Source organism: Bombus huntii, chromosome 8, assembly GCF_024542735.1.
Source record: "Bombus huntii isolate Logan2020A chromosome 8, iyBomHunt1.1, whole genome shotgun sequence".
In the NCBI taxonomy this organism is placed as follows: Eukaryota; Metazoa; Arthropoda; class Insecta; order Hymenoptera; family Apidae; genus Bombus; species Bombus huntii.
Genome location: NC_066245.1, coordinates 1229113 through 1248722, shown reverse-complemented (window position 1 = coordinate 1248722; position 19610 = coordinate 1229113). Strand labels below are relative to the sequence as shown.

Below are 19610 nucleotides of genomic sequence, written 5' to 3'. Positions count from 1 at the left end.
CCCGGTAGAGAGTGAAGGTAACGTGGACAACACATGTATACTTACGTAAGTACGTACATCGTCCACGGGTCTTATCTCAGCCCTTTACGACCGTCCAATTGCCCTCTCTCAAGACTTAAGACATGCAACAAAATTTAGGATACCTCGGAATAGAGCTGACAGCACGCATCTCTTTTATCCGTTGGTTAAATGTCTCCCTTTATATTTACTTTTTGCTTGACTTATTTCGACAAATATAGAAAAGGATAGAAGAAAAGTAAAAGAAATACACAAGTTTTCAGTAGATACAGATTGCTACTAATCATAATTAATGTTATACGTATGATGCAATATAATTTATCATATTATCAATCGGCGTAATATCATGTATAATGGAAAGAAAGAGTTATTTAAGAGCGCGTTAAGATAAATCGTTTTCGAGTAACTTACTGTTAGCGTGGGTGAACATCAATGGTAAGAAATAAGAATTGCCTCGAGTTTTTCAAAATCTTACCAAAAATAAATCGTCCCGTGGATAAATCGGTGAAAAATAAAAGGTATTTACGACGATTTCATCGCGTAACTAACTCGCGTAAGATTGCACCAAGCTGTAACCTTTGTGACATATATATACAGGGTGGTTGGTAACTGGTGGTACAAGCGGAAAGGGGGTGATTCTACGCGAAAAAAGAAGTCGAAAATATAGAATAACAATTTTTCGTTTGAGGCTTCGTTTTCGAGAAAATCGACTTTGAATTTTCGCTCGGTACGCGTGCACTTTATCGCGTCTCGTTATAACGGATCTCACTGTAGATCGTTGTCTCGATGGAAAAATTAAAAAAGATTAAAAAAAAAAAATTTTTTGTTCTATATTTTCGACTTCTTTTTTCGCGTAGAATCACCCCCTTACCAACCACCCTGTATATGAAATAAGACCGAGAAATAAAATATGTTAGAATACAGTTAAATTAAGAGATAACATTTAATAAGCAATTAATCGCTAATATGTTTGATAACCCTGTATCGTTGATAAACGGGAAAATATCATCCTTGTGTACCGATGAAACTGCAAGATACAATTACGGTGAGATTCGCGATCGTACAGACATTACTTTATTTCGAATAGTTACCATAAAGAAAGATCGAAATATCTGGACAGATTGGCTTTCGAAACATTCTCGCAACCTCCAAGAATAACATGTAAAATGATAGCATTTCGCTTTATTACACTCATCAGGCATGTTTATATACATCGGTAACGATACACGTTTATTACGAAGGATAATTCTTCTTGATAACGAGGTTTTCTACCACGAAAGAAAGCAGAAGAAAAGAATAGAAAAGAAAGTCAAAGAGAGGAAAAGTAAAACAAAGTGATCACAAAATTAACCAGTATATCTTTTCGTAGGAATTGCCATTTAAACACGCAATTGCTAATTCACTAATTCACAATAACGGTCGGAGGAAACTCGTTTCTCGGTAAAAGATACAATCGTTTGAGATTTAAATCATGCGATAAACTTCGCTTACTTGCTTGAAGTGCCACGCCGGAAGTAAATATATAAAGAACAGTAATGTCATATGACGATCGGAGCGAATGTACGAATTACAGGGAATTCGGAAGCAATCGATCTTAACTTGCGATCGTGAAATCTGATTTGATTTTGATCGGCCTACAAAAACACATTGCCTCCATATGTAAGACGTGGAGCACAATGTTGCAGGTATAGATCATCGACGTCCGCACATATCCCCGGGCTGCCAAAATGACCACCAAAAGACTTTCAACTTCAACTTCTTTAAAGCGAAGCCGTTATTTATTGCGGCCGGCCGTTTCGATAACGAAACTTTGGACCCAATATATGGGCGATCACGGAATATCCACCATTTTGTTGCCCTGAACCAGTCCGGTGAAAGAAAAGAAAAAAAAAAAGAAAAGGAAAAAAATAAAAGAGTAAAAAGGAAAATAAAAGAAGGCAATTAAGCCGGAAACAGACAAGTGGTGGAAAAAAGTTAACGGAGACTATGTATGTTCTCGAGATTGAAATTACTCGAGCACTCGCCGGCGACAGCCCTGCAACTTTGTTGTCTCTGTGTGTATTTTCAGTGAAATTAATTGCTCGAGATCTGAATAAAATCAAATTTATCTTCTGGAATCACGCGAGCAACTAACGGTACTTTTTATTCTGTTCTGCACATTGTACAACTCCGTCTATATATAAGGTGAACGTTTAAACAATAATATTCTTAGGCGTTTTTCAACTAACGTTAAAATAAATATCTACGGATAAAACAAAGTTGAAGTTTGTGTATTCGCGCGCTAAAACTGGAATATAATTTTTACATTTTCGTTGGATTCACGTGATACACACTGACAATATGACGAGTATTATTTACCAAGGTAACATTAGCATATTCGCAAGTACGATAAAAAGATGAAACAAACGAAACGACAAGAATCGTACGAATATTATAATATTTACAAAGTCTGCTAACGATCTATATTCAGGATTCGCGCTGAAATCGACAGGAAAAGAGCGATTTCGTTGAGGTAGCCCTCTTTCGTTTCGCTGCATTTTCCATATAGGTTCATAAACGGTACAACATGTAAAGTACTTACGTGTACGATGAAACTACCACAACTCGAGACTTATTGTGAGCATGTTGTAACAAAGTTATACAATACAGCGAGCGGTTAGGACGATAACAGCTACTCAAATATCTACAAAGGATTTTTCGATGGCGCAAAAGAAAAAAAGAGAAAGAAACGCGGGTATAACGTTAAAAGGAGCGATCGAAACGACAACTCAGCCAAAAGCGATACCCAGTGGAAGCCGTATCACAGCTGTTTTTATCCCTTCTTACCATTTTGCTTCGCCGAACAATTCCTTCCTTCCTATCGTTCCTTTTTCGGTACGAGTCTATTCGGAACCCGATCCTGTTTAAATACGTGTCCCTTTTTACGAATTACGTTACACTGTTACGTAACGAACGGGGTTCCGCATTACGCGAATAACTCGATGCACGCGTCTGCATTGATCGCAAGCTTCTTCGCGCAAAATTAGAGCGCGGGAACTTGTATGAAAAAAGTTGCATTCGTGCGTATTGCTTGTCATATACGACGATTTTGCTGTCATTGTTCCTTTGTAATCATCCAGGTTTCATAGTGTTTAGCTATTGCAGCGAACGATATAAAAACATCGTTAGTCTATTAACCCTGAATACTAAAGTTTGATCATTTTCCACGCGGTAGAATCGAATGGACAAGAGAGAATCATAAAAATGGCCGAGCGTAAATTTATACTTGGACTCTGTTCGACGGCGATGTTTACCAAAAGGAAAGACGAACGGTGTCAAACTCGATGTAACATGACAATGTCGATATAACGTTTCGGACAGTCATATTCTTTAGCCGATGTATCGGCCGTTTATGGGCGGTCGGTAGACCATCGAGCGTAAGTACAATATCGCTGACACAGTTGAATGGCAAGACTGTGAGAGAGCATGGGGAAAGAAGCGATTACCGAAAAAGGCTGATCTCGATGAACCGCTGCACCGTTACCGATTACACGAGATACATGGTGCTCCTTCTGGTAACAATATATGATGTATTCATAAGGATGTACACCTACACGAAATGCAACGCCTGCACCAGCATATTCGTCTCTTGATGTTCGCTACACGCGGTGTGGCACGGCACGGCGCGGCGCGGCGCGGCGCGGCGCGGCGGCCGGGCTCGAGCATGCACCGATGAAGCGTGTGGAGTCGAAGAGAACGGGCTCAGGCGGAAAGAAAGAGAAAGAGAGAAAGAGAGAAAGAGGAAGAGAAAGAGAAAGAGAAAGAGAAAGAGAAAGAGAAAGAGGAAAAGAAAGAGAAAGAGAAAGAGTTATATACACGTACGACGTACGGTCACCCTGCGATCGACTCACGGGAGTAAAGGTTTTACCGATGGCATACCCCATACACGCAGAGAGTAGCATATAGCCAGAGGTTCCCACACTGTAAGCCATGATTTATTGGCCTGCCACCCGCCAGACCTGCTGTCATCATCGTCCCATGGTTGGTCCAAGATACAGCGAAGCGTACCGTATATAACTTCCCTTTCTGCACGATCTTCGCGCCATATCAACTCCTTCTTTCCTCGCACCCCGGCGAAACAGGAAGGTCTCGTTCGATGCCGCTCTAAAACCGTCCATCCACCTTGTTTTACCTTATGTAGCCCGATATCTACCTATCTATCTCTCTCGTCGTTATTTAATAATTACCTCTTTCTTATCTCCCTCGCCAGCATTATCTCCGCGTAGGTAACACACACGGCTTCTGTTTTTCTCTTTCTCAAGCAAGGACGGCAGTGTTTATCGAACGGTACCTTTACTTCAAAGTTGATTCACTAGCGGTAACGCGGTTAGCCGCGTTTCGTAGAAATCGCCTCGAATTATTCTTTTTAGACTGCTGTTAATTGCGACCGTGTCTCTCGCCGTGAAGGCTGATACACTTGTGCGCTTGATGCATCCAGCAGGAATACTTATGACGTGAAAGTTTTACTTGTGTACTCAATTACGAATCAGGTTTCAACGATTCCGTGCCATAGGTCGTTACTCTTACCGTTCTCTGTACGTAATCGCTGCATGTACGCCATGCTACAAACATAAACAATTACACGCATAATCCAAACTTAGAGAAGTGGTCGCCTCATCTATCTTACTTGTACTATTCGAGAAAATGAAAGAGGCGTTTCGTTTGCGTTCACCGTAAGACCCGATCCGAACGAACGGTGTAACGTGGTCATTTTCCAGCGGAGGCACAATAGGATTTAGCAGTTTCGATAAAGTTTCGATAGACGATCGTAATTGAATGCAGAAGTCCGGCGAATCGTCCAGCGAATCGTCTAGTGAATCACCGCTGCGAAATCTCTCGTCCCCATCGAGCGTAAAAGTCAAGGTGCACGATGGAGAAAAGCAAGAACGCAAGAAAGCGTCGAAGGGGTAAAGCCGCGAACAGCCCCTCGAGGACAACAGTGTTGGCACTTGCTTTTCGTCTCAGTGGACAAATTGGCGGAGACCTCGGCAACCATTCGTTCGTCTAAAATTCCTCGGAATCAGGGTCACCCACGTATATACACGTGCTAGCACATGTACGGCTAAACGTAACGAGTATATATGGTTTGGTCGCTCGTGGGGGACGAGGCAGGGTTGAGAGTAAGGGAAAGGAGGCAAGGACGAGGAGGGGAAGGAGGGTTCCTTCCAGAAGATGGGGCAAACACGAAGTCGCCTCGGTAGGAAGCGAAGAGGGGTTATTTCGTTTCGTCTCAGCGTGGTTTCCCAAGCGGCAGCCTCGCTCGCCGACTGGCATCGTCTACCGTTCGGCATACAGTCGAACTCGTTCGCCACTGAACGACGGACGTCGCGGCGTCGTCGTCGCCGCCCTTCTCATCCCACATATTTTCTCATCGCAGCTCAGGAAAATCGGTCACCACGATGCGTCACGCGCAACCACTCGGCTTCTTCCTTCTCGTATTTGTGTCAGTGTACGCGCGCCGTGCCACCGGTTGCGCTTTCTGCGAAACACTGTCCCAGCAACAGCTACAGCTGCGCCAGCTACAACAGTTGTCGCAGCAACAACCGCACCAGCAACAAGGGTACAAAACGATCGGTAGCCCGAGGCCTTTCGGTGCCGAGAAACCGACCAGGGTGCAAGAGTTCAACAGGACAGGCGTGCTGCACCCCGAGTACCAGATACCAGCTACGCTTCGCCCCGGTAACGTATCTCAGTGAGTATCTACCACCCTGTCTTTCTTCTTCTTTTACCAAGCTTCGTCGATTAAATCTTCAACTTGATTTTGTAGCGCAACGTTTCAACGATTCTCCTTTCCCTCTCTTATTAATCGTTTCGTTGCTCTCATTAATCGAGAGAAATGTCTTCTAAACTTGTTTCCGCTTTATTATAATTAGCAAAGTTTTACCGACTTTCCTTTTCATCGGAATATAGAGCGCACTGTTTAAAATAATTCCGTTGCAACTTTGAATAGATCATACACACCACTGCCACATCTACTCGTTAAATCTATTTTGTAATTTTTAAATAATCCATCTGCCGTAATGATGTAAATTTAGTCTATATCGGTAAACTGTAAATTGGTTGTTTATAGAATCGGTTAAACGCGTTCAAATTATCGCCAAATTGTTGATAGTAGCAATCGTGCAAACGATTGTCTTATCGAACAACAACGAAACGAATGGTGATTTTAACGTTTATTTCCTAGTTCTTTCTTTGCGAATAACGTTCCATTTGTTTCTTCCGTTGTGAAACGATAAAATTATTTTACACTGAAACACCACGGATTAAGTTACAATCCAATTCACTCGGATTGGAATGCCAAATCCTTTGGCCAAGCAATATAATAGAAACGTAGATACCCGTAGATTACATTACCGAGAACGTATTACACTTCTGACTATCGAGTATCGAGATACGCTAGAATGACTAATGTATCTTAGAAACTGCCAGTTCATCTATAATCTATGCAACTATCGTTCGTATACGAAAGAACAATTGGGATCAACTTAAATCGTGTTCTATCGTAATATATTACGAATATATATTACCAATGAAATCATTCGTTTGAAACATTTTTTACGTCTTACTCGTAATAAGGGACCACAAACGAGATAACATGCAGTTTATCCTAAAATCCTCACTACAAACAAAGTTATTACTCGAGCAAGGGGAAAAAGGGGAAAGGTGTATTTTTGTACTTAAAAATCCAGATTTTCTTCTTGACAAAGTAACACTTTGATCTAAAGATAAACAACACCGCAAGAAAGGTGCATTCACTTTTCGCCGAACCATAGAAACAATTCGTGCGAATTTCGTTTGGGTTACATAGCTTGTTTATTCGATGCACGTGTACCCAAGCCTATGGAGCTTTGAACGTTTATACGAGAACGTCACGAACCCCGTACCGTGTTTCATCAACCGTAGCACAGATTTTACGAATGCAATTTGACTCGAATTACTGCTAGATGACATACATGTGTAATTCTCATGGTATCGCACCAACTTCGAACGATCAGCAAAACTTTCGCGTTAATATGCTTGTTAAAATGATCCTTTAAACTTTCGTTACTGCGTTCCTTCACCATACATACCATTTTCTCTTCTTTACACGAATATCGTTTCACACGCATTAAACGGCATCTTTTACTCCAGTTAAACGAATATCATTCTATTATTATACTATAAAATAATATGAAAAAACGGGAACCAATTCGAAATACTTTTAGACATCGACCCTTATCGCTTGTTACTACGATAGTTGTGAAAGCGTATCGACCAATTCCGTCGTTATTTTTTCACCACCGAACAGTTGCAATTATTAAAATTACTTGCGATAATATGTATATATATATAAGTAAATAAATCAGATACAAAGACGAAGGAACGTTCCTCTACTTTCGTTTCGAAGAGAAGATTCGAATACATCGGTAATCGCAGCGAATTAATTATTTTGATTGGAGATTGTTTTGTCGTTTCTACGTGATCGATTTTCATCTACAGTTATCGTTCTGTATGTCATAGGAAATTCTTACCAAATTTCTAAAAGGATAAAACTGATACCATAGGTCAAACTTTATTTTGCACTTGATGGTTCGATGCATCGCGACGCTACGCATCATAAAGTTCTACTATCAGATGGTTTCCGTGAAACTCGTACGCAAGTCTAATTGCACAATTGCTCTGAACACTGAAACGCTAGGTTACGCGTTAAACTTGAACTTAACGTACGCGTGTATATTTAACTTTTGCAGAAGGCAGGTGCGTTTACAGAATCGAGCGCCTTAACAATTTTTCAATTATTTCGAAAACAGAGTAAATTAAAATCCTTGCAGTGTAAAACATGTAAACAAAGGCATGTAATACGCTTTAATATTATATAGTCGAGAAAAACATCGTTATAAATTAACACCGTTAACGTTATATGACTAAATGAAGTAACACGAGTCGACAATATAATCTCCTTTTAACACGTGTAATCTCTTTTCCACCGTTGTCATTCGTAATCGTGACGATCGTAAGAAAGTTTGAGAGAAACTGTAGCCAGAAACAACGATGAGAGACGACGATTGATCCGAAAGAATGAGTATGCACTTAGATCGGTGTATAAGTAACGAAGAAACAGAAGGATCGAACGGTCAGAATAAGCACACGCTATCTTTCTCGGGAACTTCATTCAGCCGGGGTTCGTCGTCCGGTCTCCCTCCCTCCCCTCCGCCCCCTTCCTAGAACCCCCCTTGTTCCCCTCTCCTTCGTAACTCTCTCTCTCTCTCTCTCTCTCGCTCTCTCGCTCTCTCTCTCTCTCTCTCTTTCTCTCTCCCTCGGTGTAGGTTAAAGCGAAAGGTCGCGACGTTTCCTGGAAAGTGATGTCTAGGCTAAGGCGCGTGCGAAAAGGCGTCGCGATGCCACGCGTCGTAGGCTCTGCTATTGGCGTGGATTTCCACGAAAGTCGGTAGACGGCCTCGCGCTGCCGGCTGAATGACAGAATCAATTCGAGTCTGTCGTGGGACGAACCAAACGCCAAAATTAGACGACGGGGGTCGTGGATGCGCGACCCCAGACGCCGCGACGCCAGCATTGTGTGTAGACGCTAATTTTACAATAGCCGTTTCAGTGCCAGGCCGTGAACGAAGAGCACGTGTGGCGCGGCGCGGCGTCCCGACGCTCTCTCGGACTATGCTAACGGGACGAGCAGCGACGATGCGACGCGACGACGTTCGAAAGGATGATGGGGATACTAGCCGATGGGAGGGACAGATCTTGTTGGGTCGAAACAGAGACAGACAGACAGACAGACGGACAGAGAGAGAAACAGTGACGGCTGTGTCGAGGCGTAAACTTAACCGGTACGATCTTTAAACGGGAACTTTTGTACGATCAAACATTATGACTAAATATAAACGACACGCTGCAATTGTATAGCCATTTATGCGCGCGCGTCCATGCCTATGTACCATGCATGTGTATGTATGTATGTTCGTTGGATATTATAATCTATTGTTATTCAGTAATTATTTGCCTTTGGATATTGAAAGATTATTCCGAATGTACCTCGCCCCAGCTTCTGACCGATGTTTGACGGTTTGTTGATACTTGATCGTGGCAGTAGCAACAATAAGATGATCGTTCTACTTTTCATTTAACAGCGGAAAAAAGAAATACCGCTGGGAAAACTTTCACGTACAGAATTTATAATTGTACAAATATTCACGTACAAGTTCAGTAAAATTCCCTTTATCGGTTATTCTTTCTTATTTATAAACCTTGGTAACATTATCTCTTCTCATAATTCGTCTTTAAGGAGCCAAAAAAAAAAAGAAGAACAAAAAAGGGTAAATACCTCTTTATATCGATGACTATGATCCAAATTTTTCACATTTCCCTCGTAAAAAAACAATTTTTTGTTATATCGTGAAATACAATACTTAAAGCAGCGTGTAACTCTATTATTCTCTACTCTACTCTATTATTTTTCTATTATTAAATAGAAAATAGATATTTACATATATATATATATATATATGTAAATATGTATGTATGTATAAAGAATACTTTAAAAACAGTTCACGATCTTTTTCATCTTTTTGTAGAAGCACGCCATTTAATTAAAATATTTCTTTGTATTTGTTTGGTTACGATTAATACGTATCGAACATTAATATTATACTGGATGCAGATAAAATTATTGCAGGTTCTATTACCTGAGTCCACGTGAAGGACCACCTCTCACGTTACTCGTTAGCCCATGTAGCGGGCCGATATCATGGACGGTCAGTTACGTCGAGCCACCGGAGAACATTGAAGAAACGGAAGGAGCAAAATGTACGGAGAACTTTAGGAATTGTTTCCTATATGATTAAAATCAATCAGTGAACCAAACGAACCTTGCTCCGTTAAACTTTAAAGTTTAAAGGAACAAAGCATGTGGTTTATTTATCAAGCTAAATGGATCGATTGATGGAGAGAAATGGTGGAGAGAAATACCATACGACCTAATGAAATTTCATATTTTTCAAGTTCATACCTTTATCATTTATAGTGTGTGTCAAATGCGATATTTTATCTTTGAATACAATTTATTTTTCTTTTATATTCCATACCTCGGATTTCTTTCATATTCTATACCCATTGTTTACACGAAAAAAGCCACCATTTCTCATTTTTATGTGTAAAAATATACATACACACACACACAACTATTATATATATATATATATATATATATATATATATATATATATATATATATATATATATATATATATATATATATATATATATATATATATATATATATATATATATATATATATATATGCATATATATATATATATATATATATATATATATCATAGTTTCTTTAATTATAAAATAAATATCTTCCAGTATAATCTCTATTTCATGTACTTTCTCACATCCAATTTTCAGTAAATTTTTATCCATATTTAAATCCATAGGTTCAATCGTTTGAAACGAGTTCAAATATAAAACGAATAGCAGTATATCGTCCAATAATGTTTAGTAGAATTATTCAGTCGTTAAGTCCTTATCTAGAATTTATATGACCAAGCACAAATTGCTTTTCATCGAAACATGTAATAATTATGTTTTACCGAGGTTTCGTTATCTTTGCACCTATTTAAACGAGTGCTGTGGAAACAATACAAAATATTAGAAATCGATAAAGTTAGATTGGTAAAGTTAAAATGAAAAAATAAAAAAGAGGAAAGAGGGAAAAAGAAGGAAAGTAAAAGAAACGTAAAACATCGACGTATCCAAGAGAGAATCTATGATAAAGTGTATATTATGATCGATACAACAGTTCAAACCCGGTGGCCAGTGAAGAGTTTGAAACCAGGCTCCCCTCTTTTCACGTACGAGGGTGCAGAGGATCAGAATTTTACGATATCAAAGACACGCGCTGGTCTTTATTGGTTCGAAATTAAATCCGTGAACCCTCCTGGTGCCAGTTTACAAAATTTAACACCGAGCACAGTACTGCTGTACGCCACGTCAAGCAGTTTGAGCCATATCCCGGAATTGTATGCAAACGAAATGGAAAATCGTCACCGCTCGTTAAGATTTCAACAACGAAGAAGCAAACGTCGGCTTACGATATCCTGGAATAAAAGGTATCGCTAATAATTTTCTTTTGACGCGCAAGTTGTTGGAAAACTTAGTTGTCACATTTAACGATAGTATCGTGTCCAGTTATATTCAACGTGTAACAACTCCTAATCACAAATTAATTCCAAGAGATAAAAATAATCGAAATGTAATAAAAATTGCCCTATCATATGGACATATCGAGCTCGTAAATTGTAATTTCTATGTATTTGAGAGATACTTGACAAATTAAATCAAGCTCGATGCAATGTTGGACAAAAATTTTGTAATAGAAGCTTCGAAATCATTTCCTGCATACATATAAAAATGTCCAAACCTTGCTCGCTAATCTAACTCCATAGCAACGAATTAAACAAATTGCAGTTTTGGCAAATATCATTTGTTAAATTTATTTTAAAATTTTAAATGATAATAATAATAACAACATACAATAATCGATTATCGCTAGAACTCTACTATTCATATTTAAAAGGGTAATAGAAAGATCGATGTTTGAACAAAATAGAAATTAGAGGAATAAAGATTTTCTTTGGCTGGTAGACGAAATATCAAGTTTACGATTAACGTCCCAGCGAATTAAAATTGGCTTGTGTGATTCATGCCACGAATTCGACAAAAATCCATTTATTTTTACAGCAACATAGATCCCCACCTCTCGCATTACTGTTTAGCCGTGACATCAGGGTCTCAGGCTCACCCCTTGACCCTTTGCGCCGCGCAAAATGTTCTACGCGTTTACCAGCATTCGACGAAAGGGAGTTCCTCTTCTAAGGAACAGCAACATCGCGGCATTCCGGAAGGACTTCATTGCGTGCGTCAAACAAAATTGACGCTTCACAGGATGAAGTACGATACTACGTACAATGTTACCTTATACGTGGTTAGTAATTGCAACTAGAGGACACTTAATCCTATAATAAAGTGTTTGTATCGTGCCTTTTTCAGTAAAAGCAGCGAAAGAGAAGTAAACCGTTTCTCTTCTTGCTGGAACAGAGAAAAATGTCAGACACTCGAAAAACGAACCTTTTCCACGAGAATATTCATTTTTGAAAGCAGTCGTTTCTTTTTTTATTAGTTTAAGAGTATCGTTGATTTCAGTGTAGAAAACAGTTACTACTGTCTTTCTTCTGTATCTTAAAAGTCGCGCGTTCTTTCTTTTTTCTCTAGTTCAACTATTTTGTTGATATGTGAACGATACTTAGTCATTTATTTTTATTCTGTATCAGGTAAATACGAGAAATAATGTGTCAAATCGAATAGCGACTGACACGATCAAATTTCGGAAGACACCGGAATTAAGACTACGCACTGGACATTATACTACAGCTAATTTGCGCAAAACCGATGGATTCATCAGCTTCCATTATCGTCCTCCGGGAAATACTTCGAGCACCTTTCATATTCTTCCTTGCGGTGGTGGCATCGTTAGAGCAAAATTAAGTGGTCCAGGAATTTTAAGGGTAATAAAGCTTTTATAATCACTAGTCATAGCTGTATATTCAAAGATCTTTGTCGTTCGGAAATCAAAAACTCGACTCTTCATATCGCTGTTTGAAAAACTTTCTTCCATTATATCCATTATATTCATTAATATATATCACGTTTTTAAATGATTAGCACGATAATATGAGATTCGTTTATCTATACTAATACTAATATCTTACTTAGGTAATCAAGTAATTAAGTTTACTTACACGTTTTAACTTTTACGACCCAAAGTTAAAATGTTTCGAGGGTACGTGAAAATAATCAGATTTCTAGAACTCTGTATATTGTGAAGCGAATTAAACCGATACGTTAAAGTATTAAAACGATCCTAAAGTTGGGAGGAAAAAAGATTTTCGTGAAAACTATATTCTACGATGTAATTTTCAATTTCGCAAAAGTGAAAAATATAATTTAAATGATCTAGGTAACATATACATGTTAGTATGTAATACATTAACGCCGTTACATAATGCGATGAAAGCAATTATACGGCTTTTATACCGAACCGCATATTTTACAATAGTAAATCTATGGATGTAAGCAAATTAGTTTCTTAAGGGGCTAATATTACCTAGATTTCTTACTTAAGGAACAGTCTTACTGAAATAGCGAAACGAAAAATTATTGGCATTGATATCGAACTATTATAGACAATTTACAAACATTTGTAGGAAAAGGAGGTAGTAGGATATGCATCGTTAAGAGTACCACCTTTAACATCAGGGAAGACGTACACATTACGGATATCCGCTACACCACAGGAATTAGTACGAGTATCTGCCATTAAAGTACTAGCCACCCAACAATCATCCGCGATATATCCACAGGTATTTCATGCAAATTAATGACATGCTGAATAACATTGAAAGCGTAAAATTGCTTTCTAAGTACGCTAGAATTTTGATAACGAACGAAACGATTAACGATTTCACATCGAAACGATACGCTATCGCAAAACTCTATTTAAAAGTAGAGTTTTTAAAATGAGCTATCGCTTGTTTGGTGTCGTTATGTCTATCTTAACTCAAGTATGTTGCATGTGTCGCGTGTTAAACAATTGTAAATAGAGAAATTAGTTTATTATTTATTGAAGCACAGGCGAAACGAAATAATATTTATTCGCTGATTGCCACATAAACATCGATATATTCATAAGCTTTATACATACCTATTACTTTTGCATTATTCGTTTACCTTTAACACGAATGTGTACATAAAATTACCACGGTACATAAGATAGATGCTTCTAATTGGATGAAATTATTAGAAAACTTAACACTGTTTACGATCTGTATATAGAACACTGTATATAGAATGGGTATACAGATACGATCAGCTGTTTAAGAAAAAGAATTCTTGTCATCGACATTTTTGTAGATAAATAGAATTAGATGAATCTTAATTTCGAGAAGCGTGTTAAGAGTGTTCGATTAGTTAAGGGTGATTCTACAAGTGAAAATGTAGAAAGGCTGTGAACACTTTGTTTAGATTCCATCTAAAAGTGCGCCACGGGAGTACAGATCCTTAAGAACTTGCCACGAAGTGACAGTAGGGGTAGAGTCGGCAGGTTCTGCTAAGTATTGCATCCTCGTACGAGAGTTAAAGAGCAGTTCGTCATTGGCCAGCATGACAACAATTCCAGACCAATGCGGTCTTCATCGTCGACGACGTTCCGAGTATACGTTCGAGGTCTGCGAAGAGAAACAGAGTCCATCGAAAGATCGAGCGCTTCCGTTTACCCTTAAAAGATTACAGCCAGGGAAATCTTATCTCTTACAAATTACAGCTCAATTAAAGGGACAATCTTTGTCCTATCCGTTGCTGACTGTACGCACTCGACGTTCTTGTCTACCTTGATAATCATCGAGGAAAATAGGCATAGGAACTTTGATCGCACGATATATTACTCCGTTTAGAACTTTGTATTTCCTATTCTTAACTAATAAATTCTGATATTCTCTTTCTTTCTTATGATGAAACGAACGCACAGACAATCGATCGATTACTAGTAATTATTTGGAGATACACTGTGACGAATTGTAGTAAGTTAAGATCTTTTGAATATAACTTGTATAGAATTCTGCTGTTTAGATGCAATCTTATTTAAAACGTGCTCCTTTATTTTACGGACAATGCCCGATTTAAAATATCGGTCAGAATATACAAACAGAAATTATTGAGAATATAAGAAGAATTATCCTAAGCGAATATTATGTACGATAACAAAGATATTTCTATTTTTGAAAACCATGGTGCGAATTACTTGTTAGTTCTCCTAGTTTGAATGTTCATTAATGAATTGTTTAAACAGCCAACATTTAGAAGTCATCGAGTCTTTAAATTCCCAATACACGCACGAATCTATTTTCACTGAGATCTATTCGTTGTTACGAACAAAATTTACGTGTCACTGTTTCATTTAAAGATTACTCCGATAGAATGATATGTATTTATCAATGTGTAGTATAAGTAAATTAATGTTCGATAATCGCTTTGCTATAAAAGAAGAAAAAAAGACACTATTCTTGTTATAAAAATATGTTACTCCATCTCGAGGCTAAATCTAGTCTAGATTTACATTGCTATCGTAATCCAATAACGTTTACCTGGAATTTCTACTTTTTCTCTCCAGCGTAAGACAGGTTTTCACTACTTAATTCTTCTGCAACGACAAACACGCATTAACAATATCGTTGACCTAGAAACAAGTAACATTTACACTGTAAATACAACGTTATCTTATGTAATAAAATGTGACACATAAGAACAGCACTATGAACTACCATAGCACTATATGTATAGCACGGTGCTGCTGATCACGATTATGCGTACTGTATAATTGCAAATAACCATTTTGTTGTTCAATACGGACGATATGTCATGTTACATACCTATTATGGCGTAAGATCATGCGAAGGATGAACATTTTTCATATTGCTTTTTTCCAGTATAAATTCATTTTCTAAATGCAAATTACTAAATATAATACAGGATATGAAGAATTTTTATAATTTAATTTTTATTACGATTATTTCATTAAATGTTAAATCTAATAGAATTATCATAACTCAGATTCCATTAACATTCGAAGCTTTTCACCAGGCGAATTCTCTGGTTCAAATTGCAATAACGATATTGCTTCTGACAGAAGGCCTTCTCTATTTTCTCCTGGACAAGCAGACAATTCTCTCAATGCGACTGCAGTGTACAATGCTAATCTTGCACCATAAGGATCTAACGTTTTGGTGGTTTCTATGATACGTTTGCATAGTTCAGGTTTTTTCGGATCGCTTGGGGGCAATAGCTGAATCAACGAATGACTGACACTTGTACATAATTGATGTCCAGGATGCAATAACGTAGTGAGCCTGGAATTAAATAACGATTATAGTTGAATCATTAACTTTCGTTCCATACAATGTCTAAAAATCAGTTTAAACTCGCAGCAAAGTGATATTTACGAAAGTATCTTTTTTCGAAATTATTTTATTAAAAAGAAAAGACAACTTTTAATAGAATTTCGAGCCATATTTTCGTTTCGTGAAAAGATTTTTTGTTGCATTAAAGCATGCAAAAATAAAGTAAAATAGCTAATTTCATTAGAAAAAAAGCTAGCTAATTTTTGATTCGTTTATTAAGAAAAACTTCCTCAAAATCATGTATCTATATATATATATATATATATATATATGCATATGTATAAGCTTTAACGACTCCAAAAAGCGTAATTATATTGCTATTAAGAGTGAACGTAAGCACATATACGTATATCTCATATAGTTAACATATTTTTGGTTATTTTCAACGCATTGACGATAAACAATAACGACGAATTGTAATTTTATGTGCATGTGCAATGTAATATAAAAATATTTTCTTTATATTATATAATTATCCTTTCTATGTACAATGAAAATAGAGTATCGATAGAAAAATATTTCAAAGAAACAGAAAAAAGAGACGATACGCAAGGATGGATAATAAAATTAATAATTTAGCTACTCATGTATACCGCAGGAAGTATTATAGATACGATATTATTTTTTTATCCAATGTATGATAAATGAAAGTTATTTTACCGTGACAGAAGATCAACCAATTTATTCTTGTTTGCTTGATACATAATTTCATCAACATCCTCCTCCAATTTTCCAACAAACTGCATCACTTCCGATGCAGTCAAAGTTCCAGGACACGAATTACATCCCCATTGCGAATCAAAGTTTAATGGATCCTTAGGTAAAATAAAATCGTTGTCGTGAGGACATTTTAAGGTTCCAAGATGCGTGCCCAATTCTGTTGGATCGGCACATCGTTTGCAATGGCAAGAAAAATATTTCGTCTCCAAAAGATGAGCTCTTCGCGCTCTCGTTGACCAAAGTGCATGTGTATACATTGTGCTTAAATGGTCCCACCTATACGTTATAAAAGAGAGCTTTTAGGTTTATTATTCGGAAAACAAGTTATCCTCTATACTGAGTCTAAGTGGAACGCACTTCTAAAAGTAAATATTTACTATAGAACATGTAGACAATTTACCTACGACACAAACATATTAAATGATTCTTTGATGTTGAGATGTACTACAAAAGCGCTATTTGGCTTTGCACTTTGTATCAAGCTTTATCAAAAATATTCGTCAAAGAGGCATAAAAAGATGTATAAAAAAGAAAAAAACTGAAAGAGAAGACTGTAATGTGAAATATTACAGTTACATACTTCTGTATAGAACAAACAGCTATCACCGTGATTCGAGGTCTACCCTTATCGTCGATTTTAAAGCTGTGTCTCGTATTAGCCAAGCAAGAATGCTCCAAAAGACATGCTGTTTCATAAATCGCAGCGCAGCCCTCAGGTGGTATAGTTTCCAACGCGTTAACGTCTATTAAGCCGCAAATTTTGTGCACGATATCTTTGCTGGAGGGATTGTCTGGTAAAAGACGTTCGATATGCTGATATATGTTCATCGTTTCCTCATATGCGTTCGTTCCTTGACCACGAGAATCTTGATGACTTTGTAACTTTTCTATAGAATACCAATATTTCAATTTCTTGCGCCATAATATTAACATACGTATTACTAAGAGAACATCGCACCTGAAACATGAATTAATGAACACTAATTAAGAATAAATGAAATCATACACACAAAGTAGAACGATATGTATATACATATATACGTATACATATAAATATTAAACTATATCATTTCTATCCTTTTTTATATTATTTCTGTGCTACGCATACACTAGTCATATTATTTTGTATTGTATACGATATAAGCGTGAGCGATTGTAACGCTTTATAACGCTCCTTCGCTGTCTTTTAAGAAGTGATGACAGTGCTTTTATTAATTTCCAAATAACGTTTAAGCAATGTATAAACATTTCTATGTATATAAATACAAATGAATACAAATGAATTCTCTTATTTTGCTCCAGTTTCCTACAGCATTCTTCTTTCTGAATATCTAATAAATGTATAAACTTCATGTTACGAACGATACGATTAAACCGAATCATGTCCCTTTTAATCGTTAACTAATAAAATTATTAAAACTGTTTCGTGACATTCCCCTCGTCCTTCGCCCTTACACTTTAAATGCAGCTGTATTTTTGTATTTTGCGAAATGTTACAAACCTAGGAATGATTCTTGCTTTTACAAGAAAAGAACATTCCAGACCGTGCCTATTTTTATCAGTAAGACCAGAACAATCAGTATCGCACGCCGGCCAAAGGCATTTCGTGCATCTTGTATCGCTACTATTGCATTGTTTCCCGCAACCAACGCAAACTCTTTGATCTGAATGTAATGCCGGTCCCCAAACCAAAGGTGACTCTGATAGGATTACGTCGCCCGGATTTAAATCTCTTGATGCCACTAAATACCGTCCGAGTTCGCAGCTCTCACGAATCTCCCATGCTTGACAATTTGACCTGTGTCTAGGCCAGTCCTGTCGCTGATGCTCCTTTTTGCAATAAAATTGCTGCTTGCAACCGTTACATTTCAGCGTTGCACGTTGATTACAGATCGGACAGATGCCTTCCGTTTGCGATTCCATGCTATGTCAATTACTGAACATCGAATAGTTTTAAAATTAAATCTCTGCTCTTTGTTAATCTTCTATTTATGTATAAAAGATATATCGATAGTTAGAAACAGCTTGCAATTGAAATAAATAGCATGCTAAAATTAATTTTATGTTCCCTTAGATTATGTTAGAAATAAAATGCGCGATTAAATAATTTTAAGGTAAATATTGAAATAAAATGGTGAATACTTATTATATTGTATGATAAAGTGGTTGCACTTAAAATTCCTTTAAAGTATTTTCAAGTTTATAATACGTACCTGTAAGATAGGAACATGAATATAGTAGAAATAATATTAAAACGAGTGCAGCACATCTTTATTTGCGTCAAGTATTTTATTAATTTTGCAATTTTCAAACGAGAATAAGAAAGTAATACGTAAAACGCTGAAACTTGCGATATCACTGCTTTAAAATTCCGACATTACGACTCTGAAACTATGACGGTCTACATACACCGGCGGTTTAATTATAGGAGCGGTATAGTTACGTAGACGCGCTTCTATTTCTGACAAAACTCTATAAAAGATTGTTATTCGGCGTAATACAAACTTATCCTATTTAATTATTATACATATATCATTTATTGTCTGATAGCGGACTTTATACAAAACAAAATATTCGTCGATTAAAATTTGAAAAGTGCACGTTATTTTTTATATGAACATCAAATATATCCTTGAAAGAATGCGTTATGAAAAATGTTTGTTATAATATTTTTTATTTACGATAAAATTAGCACCTTTCGATATTAATTATAAAGATAATTTAAATACTGTATTTACAAAAGTTTTTGGTAATAGATATTTGTAAGATTATTATGATTATATTATACGACATTACACTTATCGAATGTGCACCTATTTATG

The 19610-nt window shown here is 37.0% G+C and overlaps 2 protein-coding genes across 2 annotated transcripts; one reads left to right on the top strand and one right to left on the bottom strand.

Moving 5' to 3' along the window:
• Window positions 1-3955: 3955 nt before the first annotated feature.
• LOC126868496 (protein NDNF) lies at window positions 3956-14758 on the top strand. The gene is made up of 7 exons (XM_050624006.1): window positions 3956-5749; window positions 9725-9855; window positions 10857-11166; window positions 11798-12041; window positions 12388-12621; window positions 13321-13476; window positions 14138-14758. Exons 1-7 carry the CDS (start codon window positions 5457-5459, stop codon window positions 14504-14506), a joined length of 1737 nt encoding a protein of 578 aa, XP_050479963.1. The 5' UTR covers window positions 3956-5456; the 3' UTR covers window positions 14507-14758.
• Window positions 14759-15644: 886 nt separating this feature from the next.
• LOC126868498 (SET domain-containing protein SmydA-8) lies at window positions 15645-19501 on the bottom strand. The gene is made up of 5 exons (XM_050624007.1): window positions 19002-19501; window positions 18290-18724; window positions 17369-17746; window positions 16729-17064; window positions 15645-16017 (listed from the first exon to the last, which is right to left on the bottom strand). The coding sequence occupies exons 2-5, from the start codon at window positions 18709-18711 to the stop codon at window positions 15711-15713; spliced, it is 1443 nt and encodes a 480-aa protein (XP_050479964.1). The 5' UTR covers window positions 18712-18724; window positions 19002-19501; the 3' UTR covers window positions 15645-15710.
• Between the last annotated feature and the right edge of the window lie 109 nt (window positions 19502-19610).

Coding starts and splice junctions, on each gene's coding strand:
- LOC126868496 (XM_050624006.1), top strand. CDS start 5,457: ATGCGTCACGCGCAACCACTCGGCTTCTTCCTTCTCGTATTTGTGTCA. Junction 12,042..12,387: donor ACAATGTTACCTTATACGTG/GTTAGTAATTGC, acceptor ATTCTGTATCAG/GTAAATACGAGAAATAATGT. Junction 13,477..14,137: donor CATCCGCGATATATCCACAG/GTATTTCATGCA, acceptor CACTTTGTTTAG/ATTCCATCTAAAAGTGCGCC.
- LOC126868498 (XM_050624007.1), bottom strand. CDS start 18,711: ATGGAATCGCAAACGGAAGGCATCTGTCCGATCTGTAATCAACGTGCA. Junction 17,065..17,368: donor GCTGTTTGTTCTATACAGAA/GTATGTAACTGT, acceptor TATAACGTATAG/GTGGGACCATTTAAGCACAA. Junction 16,018..16,728: donor TTGGTTGATCTTCTGTCACG/GTAAAATAACTT, acceptor ATTTAATTCCAG/GCTCACTACGTTATTGCATC.